The sequence below is a fragment of the Pagrus pagrus genome, assembly GCF_965226575.1.
Source record: "Pagrus pagrus genome assembly, chromosome: 17".
Taxonomy (NCBI): Eukaryota; Metazoa; Chordata; class Actinopteri; order Spariformes; family Sparidae; genus Pagrus; species Pagrus pagrus.
Genome location: NC_140201.1, coordinates 7,093,044 through 7,106,393, shown reverse-complemented (window position 1 = coordinate 7,106,393; position 13,350 = coordinate 7,093,044). Strand labels below are relative to the sequence as shown.

At 44.0% G+C, this 13,350-nt stretch overlaps 1 protein-coding gene across 3 annotated transcripts in view; it reads left to right on the top strand.

Moving 5' to 3' along the window:
- The window catches only part of hivep1 (HIVEP zinc finger 1), a 58,233-nt gene that overhangs the window by 31,818 nt on the left and 13,065 nt on the right, over positions 1-13,350 (top strand). For all 3 annotated transcript variants that reach the window (XM_084380352.1, XM_084380353.1, XM_084380354.1), the window contains exon 3: positions 12,057-12,110. In XM_084380352.1, coding sequence (XP_084236478.1) covers positions 12,057-12,110 — 54 coding nt within the window. The remainder of the gene's footprint in view (positions 1-12,056; positions 12,111-13,350) is intronic.

The window sequence follows — 13,350 nt, the reverse complement described above, 5'->3', positions numbered from 1 at the left end:
TTTTCTACATCTCCAAACGTGTTTAATGTGTCTAAACAACAAACTTGTCAACATTTAGACTTTAAACGAGCTTCTAACAGACATTTTACTACCATGCAAAGGAACACTTTCAGAAGACTTTCTCACATGAAGCACGCTGAAAACAAACTGAAACTATGCAGCGGTTAACTTGTAAAATCATCATTGAAAGGGAACAGAAAAAGAAGCCGTAGGAAGCGAGTCGGACGTTTTAAGAAATAAGCAAGCGCCTCTGAGTCGTCCTCGCCCGGTGAGTGAGCTGTTGGGCAACCAGCAGTTGGCAGGACGCATTAAATTCCTCCCCCCTCCGACACAAACAGAGAAGAGGGAGGGAGGGAGAGCGAGAGAAGGATCCCCTGGAGGGTGCCAAAGCCGGTTTAAGTGACGTCACCCGGCCTGCTCTGTTTGGGCAGGCCCTCCTCCTCTCCCCTCCCCACCCCCCTCTCTCTTCCTGGGCCTTACAGGAATTCCCCTCCTCGTCACATTATTCTGAGGAAACCGCTGGCCACACCCCGCCGCCCCGCTGCACAGCCACAGCTGATAGGGCGGAAACACAGACTTGTGACTGCTTGTGTTGACACAGGAGTATGTGTGCACTTGTTGTTCTTTCTCCAGTTGCCCTTTTGTTTTGCGAACAAAAGGAGCCTCTGAATGTTTGTGCCATGAAACAACAGCCGGTGAGAACATTTTGTCCTATGGACTGTTGTGAAACACTCAGTGGCACACAGAGACGTACGCTGCATTATTTAGAGTTATAAAGTGACTGTTTGCCCCGAGCTGAGAGGGATTCGAGCACGTCGGTGGTGAGGTCGAGGTCAGACGTGTGCGCAGCTGCAGTTTGGGTTTTTTGGTGGTATTTTTCGACTTACTTCTACGGCGACGTCTCCCCTGCGTCGTCAAACTGAGCGCGGCAGCTCTCGTCAAAGTGAACGACACAGACAGGAAGCAGTCAGTGCGCTTGTCACTCAACCGTCGCTCCACGGCAACCAACAACAAGTGGGCAGTGGGACGGTCGGGCCTCAGGGACCGAAAGAAAGAGAGAGAGAGTTCCTTCCTTCTTTCACTGTTGTTAAGTACAGATCCTTCAACTGAAGCGGCGCTGCTTTCAGTTTTGATCCGACGGGCCCTGCGGGAACCCACGGCCGCTCAATAGAAACTGACTGATGTGTAAGTCCTGCGTTTAATTTGTGATGAAGGTTTTTATTGCTCTGCCGATCGTGTGTCTGGCAAAACGTCTCTTAAATAAATGTTGTGTCTTTGAAATGCATAGAATAACGGGAACCAGTGGGCAAAGTATTCACTGCTGCCAAGGAGGTTGTGTTTTCAGCTGTGTCCCGTTGTTGTTTGTTTGTTTGTTTGGACTGTCAGCATTGTTATGTAAAGAGACAGCTCCAGAAATCAGTTCTCACTTTCATAATAATGCGAGATGGCGTTTTTTTCCCGTTAATTATGCATTGATCTTGATGAAAAATCAGTCCTGACGAGGTGGCTGGTATGTTTGAGTGAGTACAATTTGATGTGGGTGCTCATCTGCAGATTTACATATAGACTTGATAGACTTGGGCCTTGGCAGAGGTATGCGCTCTACTGTGAGTGTCATTCATATTGTTTTATTTGCACATTATTGTTATCAGATTTTCTCAGAGCTCTGTAGGTGACTTACTGTGAAGGAACAGTTTGACATTTTGGGAAACACACTTATTCACTAGTCACGTTACTGTGACGAATATGTAGCTGAGGACAGCAGGTAATTAGCCTAGCTTAGCATAAAGATTGGAAACAAGGGGAAACAGCTCACCTGGCTCTGTCCAAAGCTAACAAAACCAGCCAATCAACACCTCTTAAACTCACTTATTAATATGTTTTGTGTTGTTTGTTTAATCTGCACAGAAACAGATGCATACAATTACATTTCGCCATTCTATGGGCGATGTGTGGCGATTTCTTGTTAGTTATTTAGTCCAGTTACAACTACAAGGAGAGTTGTTTATAACATTGATGCTATCACAGCATCATCACCATCATTTTGCTGCTGATTACAATCACCCCAACGCAAAATATTATTACTTTTATAGTGTATAATACTGTTTTTTACGTAGCATATTTTATTATGCAACCCAGTGTTATAACCTTCGGACAGTCTGCTAGCTATTTCCCTCCGTTTCCAGTCTTTATGCTGAGCTAAGCTAACCGACTGCTGGCTGTAGCTTCATATTTACTGCACAGACATTAACTCTTGTAAGAAAACAAAATATATTATAAATATAATAAATACATTTTAATTTTTTTATTTATTTGTTAATTCTAATTCCAGACAAATAAACAACTCAAAAAGAATAAAAATAAAAAAACATATTAATTTTCACTGTAACTGTGAAAATAAGCAGGTTCTTTCTGTTTACTATCATATAAAACATAAGAGCAGAGTTTCTGTCATTTTTTGAGATTCAAACAATTCATTTATTAGAAATTTAAGGAGATTAAATTTCTATTAAAAGCAGATTTTCAGCTGTAATTTACTTGATTACTCAATCTAAGTCTCACTGCACATGACCCCCTCCCTCCCTCCCTCCCTCCCTCCCTCCCTCCCTCCACCTTCGTCTTCTTCCTCCTTCACTGACGCAAACAGCTTACTGTATGTGCACTAAAATTAGTTTTTGCCCTGAAATGAATTAAACGTGCTTCCTGTCCCACGAGGCCCGTCGTGTTGCGTCTGACGACACACCGACCATCAGTCGCCGAGCTCGGTTAGTTATGTGTCACAGCCCTCACGACCCAGGGGGGAACTCAAGACGCTGACTGGATCAAGTTTGACGTGCGGCTTGTTTTAGTTCCACTTTTTTTTTAACCTCCGCAAAGAAAGAAGTGGGTGTTTGTGTACAGCGGAGGGGTCGCTGCTGAATCGCAGTGACTGTTTCACGTCTCTTCTCAAACGTTTAGCCTCAAACACCGACTGAAATTAAAAGTGAAAAGCTGAGAGAGTTCAGTTTAAGTCTTTTTTAAGAGGAGCAGCTGTGTGCCAGAGCTGAAACGATAAGTTGAAACATAATTGGCAGCGACTTTGATATCGGAGTAAAGACCAAAGCTCCAGTTTCTCACATCTGAGCATCAGTAGAGGAAGTGAGTATTTAATATTTCTCTACTTTACACTTTTACTTCACTACTTTATTCCAGAAGGAAATATCATATCATCACCCAACAGTGTTATTTGCTCGCATTTCTGTATCTATCACCTGCGATTCTGTTGTTGTAACAGCAGGTGAGCCGCACGTGGAGGAAGCTTGTTTTTATTGTTATTGTTTACAGGAGGGAGGTATCACCAGAGAACATCTCTTTGTGCAAACATGTGTGATTGACAATGGACGGGATGGGTAGAGTGTCCGCTAATTGATTGCGGATGTCATCGTTCTCTCGGATGGATAAAAGAGTAAAAGTATACCTGGCACCAGCCCGTTTTGTCTCCTTACCGAAGGCGAGTTGACACATGCACAGCTATCGTTTCCACGTAATCTCATCGTAGATGCTGTTGCTCAAGCCTTGTTCTCATAAAAATCTACACTGTTATTGCCATCAGTGTTGCATCGAATATTGGTACTTTTAGGGGACTGTATTGAAGTTTAAGCTTAAGGACGGAGCATTTTAAAATGATACAAGTGAAGCAGGAGGAATCTAAAACAAAGCACTCAGACAAGTCCTGCTCTCCCCGCAGCCTGGAGATCAGCTGCTGACTGCTAAGCATCAAGGTGGAGGGAGGGAGGGAGGAAGCAGTCGAGCTGTTTACCCTCCACCGGGGGAGAATGTTTATGTGCAGCATTAAACTGCACGTTGAATGAAAAATGCTGGAGCCGGGGCAGGTATGAGTTAAAAAAAAACAAAAAGAAAAACAGCATTAACTAGAGCTCCGGGCACGTAGCTTTTAATAATGTATGGCTATAAAGGGGGGGCGATGCAGATCTTGTACACAGAGCAACAAACACAAGACCAACAACACATGCGATGTTACTAACACGACCGAGTTACCTGTTTACCTGAACAACAATTAAAGGACGTGTTTAGAGGCAAAGTTCCTGCTCCTTCCTCGTAATAATTCGTGACGAGGCTGCAAACACCCAGTGAGCGAATGAAATATTGATCACACTCCCTCCTGCGCGCACACACACAGACACACACACACACACACACACAGACAAAGACAGTGGTTTGGTGCTGTATCTGTACAGTACTGCTGCCCCCGCAGGAAACTGTAGGTGGAAGAAGCAGCAGACTGGAGGCCACTGATTATTGGGACTGCGTGGGCACCCTTGTGAAAAATTGATATAACGAGAAACCTACTGGGTGGGTAGAAAAGTGTGTGTGTGTGTGTGTGTGTGTGTGTGTGTGTGTGTAGGGGGTTTAATGGCGCAGGCGGAGTTGAACGTGAGTGTGAATGTTACCCTCCAACATCATTTCCAGACCACAAACACATTTAACCTTCCTCCCCGAAAATCTGCCTGCACCAAAATAGACAAAAAACGAGTCAGACTGCGAACACAATACAGAGCAGCGGAGCCAAGAAACACTAAATAATGATTTCCTTCCCTCGCACTCACAGATCGTGGAAGGTGTGAAGCCCGGTTTGTGACGTAGTAAAATAAATCACGAGCTTCCAAGAGAAATAAGAATAGAAACAGCGGATAGCACTTATTTTCTTTATTGATTAACCTCTCTCTCTGTCTCTGTTAATCCCGACCCCCGGGTCACAAACTGAGAGGTCTTGAGATTTTTCACAGGATTTGGACTGAAGCAAAGGAAAAGAAATAGACATTTCAAGGCATCACCTCGGATTTGGAAACTGTGAAAGGCATTTCTCATTATTTTGTAAATAAAAAAGTAAGTTGCAGCCTCAGAAACTCCCGTCACAAGTTCCCATCGCGTCGTCTTTAAATGCGGTGGGAGGTTTTTGAGCCCCGACCCCAGAAATATGTTAAATTTACGACAGAGGACAGCAGCAAACATTCACAGTTTAGAAACTGAAACCAGCAAATGTTGGAAGTTTTCTCTCATGCTCTGTTTATACGATGTCTACAGGAAGATCTCCACTTATTATTTGCAGCAAACCGCAATGACTAATCGTGCTCCATCTTGAGTTAGCAACACCACGAATAGTAAACAAAAGAGTGGCGAGCTAGTTTGCAGATTTCCTTTCTCACCCTCTGACATATTATCTGGTTATCTCCTCGCCACAGTAATTAAACTGAATCAATGAAGGAATTAAACGGTTCTAGATCCAGAAATCAATGTATGGATGAGAACATATGAGGATTTGGAGAGGAGGGGAGATCCTCTTCGCTCGAGGTGAGGGGAGTCGTCAGGGTGAGAACAGGTCAGGGATTCATGGGAGGGGTAATTGTCTTTGCTTAAGGTGTTATCAGAGAGTTAGACAGGCTGACAGTTATTGTCCTGTGAAACATCAGAGGACCGCTGCCCTGCGGGAGGCACGATCAGCAGCTGTCATGAAGTATGTAACCACCGTTCTGCTGAGGACACTGTCCTATATATATATATACCAGCATTACGAGAACTAGCTTCAAAGCCGACTTGATTTAAACAGGTTAAACTAGCTACAGTTGCTGGACTACTTGCTTGTTCCTTTCATCAGGTGAGAGAGATGTTGTTGTCAGGAAATCTCAGTATCTCAGACTCGATCAGCTGGGTTATCAAAACTGCTGATAAATGTCCTCCATTTCCTTGAACACATGTCAGCTGACACCACATCTCCACACCCTCTCCTCTGCCTCCATCTTTCATCTCCACGTCGTCCTCTCCGTCCTTCTGTGTTGATTAGATTTGATGGAGCGAGCCACTTCAGCTCCCAGTCCACCTAATGTGAGGGAGGAGAGGGAGAGGGAAGTCACTTTGCGCTCCCCTCTCAGCCAGCTGATGATGATAGACTGCAGGGTAATGGGACACTCTGGTATGTCGGGGGGATTCCTCTGCTCTGCATCATCGTCTATCCGCGATTACTAAGGGAGAGCGCATCATACTTCCCGTGGCGGCTCTCGCAGTCTCGTCCATGCTTTCAGACGGAGGCATCTCCCTCCAGGCCTCTTTGTACGGGCGTGTCCGTGAAGTCAAAGAATGTGTCAGATGCTGACGGTAACCCTTATGGCCACTTACTGCACGGGTCAGCTGCTGAGGGCTGCTGAGGGCTGCAGAAATGCTGCGCCTCCTCCACAGGCCACAGGAAGAAAAGCTGAGATAAGATCAACAGACTTCCCTTAAAGGTGACAGGGAAATCTGCAGAGCTCATGCTTCTCCCAGCTGTTGTTGTGACTATTACAGGAGGAGACGTCCTCGTGTAATAATAGAGTTATTGTCATATGATTGCATCTTTTCAGTGAGTGAGGCTGGGTTTTTTTTTACACCGTTGCTTGTGAATGTTATATAAAACTGTAATTATGTGAATTCACACATTTCTAACACGGCTCGGGATTAAACTGCAGAAAACTCGTTATTTGTTTGGGCTAGAAAATATCCTTCATATCACAAGTTCCCAGACAAGATAAGACATCTACAGATTGTTTTGTCTGAGTTCAGTTCAGATCCAAAACATATTCAAGCTACTGTTACATAAGAGTAAACTTTGCTTTACAATAATGAATCCACATACTAAACTGTTGCAGATTAAAGGGTAACTTCACCAATTTTACAAGTGTGTTTACGGGTCTGTGTGAAAAAGTAGTATAAAACCTTTTTAGGCTCCAGAAGAAGCTTGTTGTGATCTGATAAACTGCCTCCAGTGATGTCACTCAGTGGCTAAGATGCATTGTGGGTAATGTATGCACCAGGTTTTGATTTTCATTGCACTTCTGTAACACTGTTGGAGTCATTTAAAATCAAATGATCAGAATCAAACCAGAGGTGCATTATTGCCAAAACAAAACGGAAAAGATTTAACAAAACGCGTGTTGTTGTGTTGAAAAATGCCCAGAAGCCATCAGGAAGATTAATGTCTGAAACATTTTCAGTTCACTTTATTATAAGACAAAGAAAATCAGCAAATATGTTCTTGAAAAATAACTTACACAACTGATGAATTATGAAAATAGTTGCTTATTAATATTTGATCAATCGACTCTATATTTATGTTTCCATCTGCACATTGTGTCTGTTTTCGTTCGCTGAAGATCGTCCTCGTTAGTGAGTCTTCTCAGAATGCATCAGCCAGTGCGAGGGTGTGTTTGATGTGAGTGTGCGCGTGTGTTCGCACACAGCCGGGCGTGTACAGCAGGCTGGTGGAGGTGCTCGAGTTACATAATCTCCATCTCCCTCCCGCACAGTGACAGGGAAGGGGGCAGCTGCCGACTCCCATCTCGTCATCTTCAGCCTGCTGAGGCATCGCTCCCTCCTCTCTCCTCTCCAAACACAACACGCTACGCTGTGCAGTCCACGTCCAGCTGGCAGCGCACCCAGACATCAACCTGCTATCGTCCAAACATCAAACCTAATCCTCCTGGCTGCTCCAGCTTCACTGTATGTTTGTGTGAGCTTACTCCACGGCTTTAACGCTCGCGCTGCCGTTTGTCCTGATGTGTGAAACGTGTTGCGATAAAGTTTCTCGCTGTGAACCGGTTTGCTGCAGCGCTGGTGGACGCCCATCTGCCCACACACCGAGGTCCACTGGCATTGTTCAGGCCTGTTGCTGGTATACTGGTGTGGTGTCGTGCATACTGATTACACCTCAGCCCCTCCACAGATGCTGTTTTTGCAAAACAACTCATCCCCCCCCCTGCTCGCTCCTTCAACATATATCTTTGACGCTAGCAGAAGCCAAAGCGCCATGTGAACGCCGTGCATATGGACTCCATGAAAAGCTGCCACTATGCCGTTGATGGCCGCCATTTGGCATGTTGAGGCCCAGCAGGGCAGGCTGTTGAGCAAAATATGAATGTGTTACAAGCTGGCAGTGAAGGGAGGAGGGTGTGCGGAGCCTGGTGGTTGTTTGTCAGCCAACAGGCAGAGCGGGCTCTCGGGGGGGATCCAGTGCCAGGCAGTGGTGCTGAAGATGCCTCTTTGCTGTAATGTAATATTGTTATTCATTAGACGGGCAGGGGTCTACACACACAGGTCTATTAGGTCCATTCTCCAAAGGGCGAATCCAGTGCTCTAGCTCATTAGCATGTGTTTGTATCTGCGGCCACGTCTTGACTGGTAATCTTCCGTCAGACGCCTTAATGGACTCGAGACGGGCTTCCCCTCCTGCCGAGCAGCCCCCCCCTGGCCACGACTGATGTGCTGTACATTCACATCAGGTGGGCGTTGGGATTCAAAAAGCACGTTTCCTGTGCGCTGACGTCACTTTCGGTCCTCGGGGCACAAATAATCACATTTCCCGCTCATCCTCAACAGCGCAGAGAGAGAGAGGGAGAGAGAGAGAGGAGTGGGCTGGAAGATTCAGGGAGGGAGGGCGTTTGCATTAAAGATTCGTGGTTGTCATGACAGCGACCGGCGAGGAGACCGAATCCCTCGCCCACCTGCCTAATTGACATGCACACGCCCACTGCGGCCCCTCCCCGCCTGATCCCCGTGTATCGTTAGATATCACGTTGCACGGATCAGGGATCACGAGTCGGACATCTTGAGACGCTTCGCCGCCGTTCTGTTTGATTGTCCTCACCCACATTTATAGGACTGAGGAGAGCTATCAGGGAGATCAGGTAGATAAAGTAGGGAAGGATGACTGAACCAGACAAGCGGTAACAGATGTGGACTGATTTTCTACTGTGATTTGATCAAGATGCACTATCACAACCACATGTTTAAGCGTAGTGACTCATATTCTACTAAATTATTAAAGACACTTCACTTGCTTCTTCCTTATGTTAAAGTGTACCGAGCCCCTCAGGCGGCGATTCAATGTGCTTTTGCGGATTCTTGGTAATATTTTATGTCATTTATTGGTCGGAAGCAGCTTTAACTCTGGCAGAAAGAATCACAGTGTAGCTTGTCTGCAGTGTTTTTCGGTAAACAGTTTTGTTTTAAGCGAGGCCTTCTCGCGCTCGCCACCCTCGCACTGTTTTCTTCTCCCTGCCCTCAAATTTCGTGGTCATGTTCCACAATCAGCTCTGGTTTTCATCACCGACAACACGCAACATTTGTGTACATTCCTTTTGTTTTCCCGCGGTCGCGGGACAATTGCACCACAGCTCGGATGAAATATGTAGCCCGTCACCCAGACCACCTCAGAAACCCCAACAACCATAATGAGGGAAATATGAACGACCCTATAATCATTCCCTGCTGTCTTAATAACTCGGGCGCTGTGGATGGAATATTTTTCCTGTCCTTCTTTTGAGGGTAACTCCGCTGCGTCCCTTTCCACTCGCTCGGGCTGGTGTTTCCTGTTCTTTTCCGTGCTTCGGAGCTCGACTTCATGGGTGTCGTTCGGCATGAGGGGTCTTGTTTGTGGCTTGTTATGTAAGGAGTGCAATCTGATCTATAGCGGCTTCGACCATAAAGAACCACTAATAAGATTTTTGTTGGGCAGTAATCACTTACGCCTCGGTTTGCCAGTGCGGTCTAATACAAGACATATGTATCAAGCTGTGCAAACAATGAAGCGTACGCTAGCAAAAAATCTACCTTCAAATCTTCTAACCGCTAAAATAAGCATTTATTATCTCAAATTGGTTTTGCAGTAACGCAGCCATTTACTCGAGGAAGCCGCGAGGTTGAGCCGCGGTAACTCTTGAGGGAAGCTCCTCTCCGTTCGGTGGAACACCACGCCAGCGCCGCTGCCAGGAAAACACAGCCTACCTGATTCCTGTTGGCGAGGGCGTTCACATGGTCGCACGGCTCGCTCTCCTCTCCTCTCCTCTCCTCTCTGTCTACCTCTCTGTCAAACACACGCACATAAACAAACACTCTGCCCTCTCCTCATGAGCCTCGGTTGCTGTGTTTCTGCTGGCAGGGTGCCTTTGTTTTCCTCCACGGCAGCGCAGGGGTGGGGACGCATTATGTAATCTGTGGCGTGTGCCTGAGATATACAGAGAGAAGAGAGGGAGATGGAGAAAGGGTGTGACTATAGTAACACACACACACACATGTGATGACATAATCCACTGACCTCCTCTGTGGCCCCGCTCGCGTCCACCCCTCCCCCGAGTATTCCCGGCATCGCACTGTGATTTTGGGAACCACAGAACATCCTCTTTCACCGTCCATTAACGTTTGTGCAATCTGGGGCAAAATTGTTACCGTTGGTCCTTGAGAACTCGTCTTGCACTCGAATGTCATGTGCAGGGCACCGAAGCCACAGCGGGTTTCTTTTTTTCCAATCCAGTTTCCATGGTCATGGGAGGCAGAAACATGCACGGCTGCTCCAGTAATCGCCCATTTTCCTCTGCGGTTAATGTTTCATGCACATCCACATGTAGGAGGCTCGTTGCTTTTTGTTTTTACTGATTTACACAAAAAGCAAAGAAAGCTTTTTTTTTTTTCCAAAGAAGCAGATTAGTTTTTCCTCCTGTATGTCTTTGTACAGCCATAAGTTTCTCTGTGCCTTACTACCAGAAGAAACTGATTATTTTACACATTTATAGCCCAACTGAGTAAATAAAAGTACATATAGATCAGCTGATATTCTTATATACACAGAATATATTCATAGACCCATGATCCCACAAGGGAGGCAGGTATTTTAAAGTGTTACAATCAACAATAACATCAGAGCATTAAAATAATAAACTTTACTGAGAATTTAATAATAATAAATCACCCCAAGCTTTTTTCCCTGCACTATGTTCTGTGAACACACAAACAAACAAACAAACAAGTTTTCATATCAACACGTCGGACAACTTGTACGCTTATAGGTCATTTTTCACAGGTACTTTTCAACCAATATAATATTTTTCAGGGCCGATACTGATTATTATTAAACAAGGAGATGATAAATTAAGAATAACAAGTGATGGAGTGTAACTACACTTACACTACAATTTACTCAAGTACCTTACTTTACAATTTTAAGGTATTTTACTTGAATATTTCCATTTTCTGCTTCTTTATGCTTCCACTTTACTACATTTATTTGATACCTTGAGTTACTAGTTACTTTGCAAACTCAGTGAGACTACAGACACAGAGGACGCTGCAGCAGAGCATTTTTTAATCTATTTATTTTATCGGCAATTGGACTCAAAACACACACTTCTTTATACAGACTTCATGTTCTATCTGACTATAGTAAATAGTATATTTAAGTATATTTCCATTTTATAGTAAACAACAATCATTTTTGTGATCTACTCCACAGTTTTACCTGTTGTTTACACTAAAAAGATAAATATTCTTTTAATTTTTAAATCTAAACCTAACGAGCCTTGGACACGTTCAGTATGTGTGCACGCCTCCTCCCACAGCCGGAGCTAGTGACCCTGCAGAGGCTTTACCTCGTCTCTCTGCCTCTATTCCACTGTGTATTACCCATTCACGCCACATTAAGCAGTGTATATAATTAATATTGATTACAGTAACACACAGCGAATCCTGCGCCACTTCCCACTCATCCATATGCTTCATGCAGAAACAGGTTCTTCACCTGCTGGATTGTGACGTGTGGAGGACCTGAGAGGAAGGATTTGACCTCCCTGAGGGGTGTAAACAGCATTTCAATATGCAAATTGATCTGTAGGTTGTGATAATGAGAATAAACCCACCACATTGACTTATTTGCTTTAACTTGACCTGTTTATCACACGCACTCGTGCTGTTCTTCCTTTAAGTGGGTGTGCTTGATCGTCGACTGTGTGCACACAGGCTCGCCCCCCCTCGTGATTACAATAGTTTCCATAATGGAAAAGCGCTCTCGCTCAGCTATGGAAGAATATCTGTTTTTCATTTTGAAAGACCTTCATCCTGCTGCAGCCGTGTGGGAAGCATCCCCAGTATCATTAGTTACGTTCTGCGCTGCCTTCGCTGTGGAGCGTGTGTGTGTGTGTGTGTGTGTGTGTGTGTGTGCATCTGTGCTGAAAATGGTTTCTGTTCTTGTCTTGCAGATAAAATTGAGGAGGCACAGAAAGAGCTTAAAGACCCCAAAGCCTCACAGAAAGGTAAGAGATATTTAACAAGGAAATGTTTGTTTTATCTTTCATTTGCATGGAAGTTTGTTTGTTTTCTCCTTCACCAGCTGCCAGTTGAGAATGAATTAAATGTCTGATTAAAACTGAAATAGTTTTTCCAGGAAAAGCACAGAACAAATTGAAGGAATTTATATTTATATACAAACTGAGTTAATAATAGTTGATTATTATAATTATTTTACCAGCTCTACATACATTACAATCACTTGCTTCATAGGGTAATCAAATAATAAGAGGATTTAAAATGTGTGATCATATAGAAGAGGGAATAAAATAAAGCTTCACCACTTCTTTACATAATTTCCTGATTGTGTGAAACAAATACAATTCACTGGAATTCATTGTCAGTGGTGCAGAAAATGTTTCTTTGGTGTGTGTATGATTGTATTATTGGTTCATCAGAAGAATTATTCAGGATCATGAATTAATTTATCATGCCCTTTAAGGAATTTTATATTTATATGCAAACTCGATCCTGTCTGGATTTTTGCAGCAGCCTTCACACTTAATGTTTCTGCTTTAGGAAAACTATTTGCACTATTAAAATTTTATTTGGCTTCTACGTTCCTGAGTGAATATTTAACAGCAGCAGGGTTTTAGGTCAGCGCTGGCACAAACATTGTTTTTAATATCTTTCACCCTGAATGTTGCTGTTGCGGTTCAGCTGACATAATTATAATTTCATGCTGCAACACCAAGTTAATGACTTTTTTTGTTTCGGAGAAAATAATTTTTATCTAAATTTGATACACAAACACAGAAGTGTTTTCATATAGAAACAACACTACATTGCAGTAACACTACAGTAATGCCATTTCTACACACATAAAGAACTTTTTGTTTTGTTAAGTGGTTGTTACGTAACTTTGTTCAAATAGAGAAACCAGTTTTGTTGAGCCGAAGCAGCTCCATTGTCTCCGTTTAAGCTTCGCTGCAACATTGTCCTTTTTAAAAAAGCGCCCAGCTTATTTATGGGACATGCGAGCTTTGATTGGATCATCCACGGTAATTGAGGTTAGACAGAGACGCTAAATAAGACAAGTACAAATAAGAATATCTCAATCCCCCTCTCACAGTACAGCAGGTACTGATGTCAGGGCCCACCAGTCAAAGGTTAATCCCCGGGATAACGGCCCAGAAGTTAATTCTTTTACGAGCTCTTTCACACTTCATCACCAAGGCTCAACATTAAAATCACATTCTTCATACC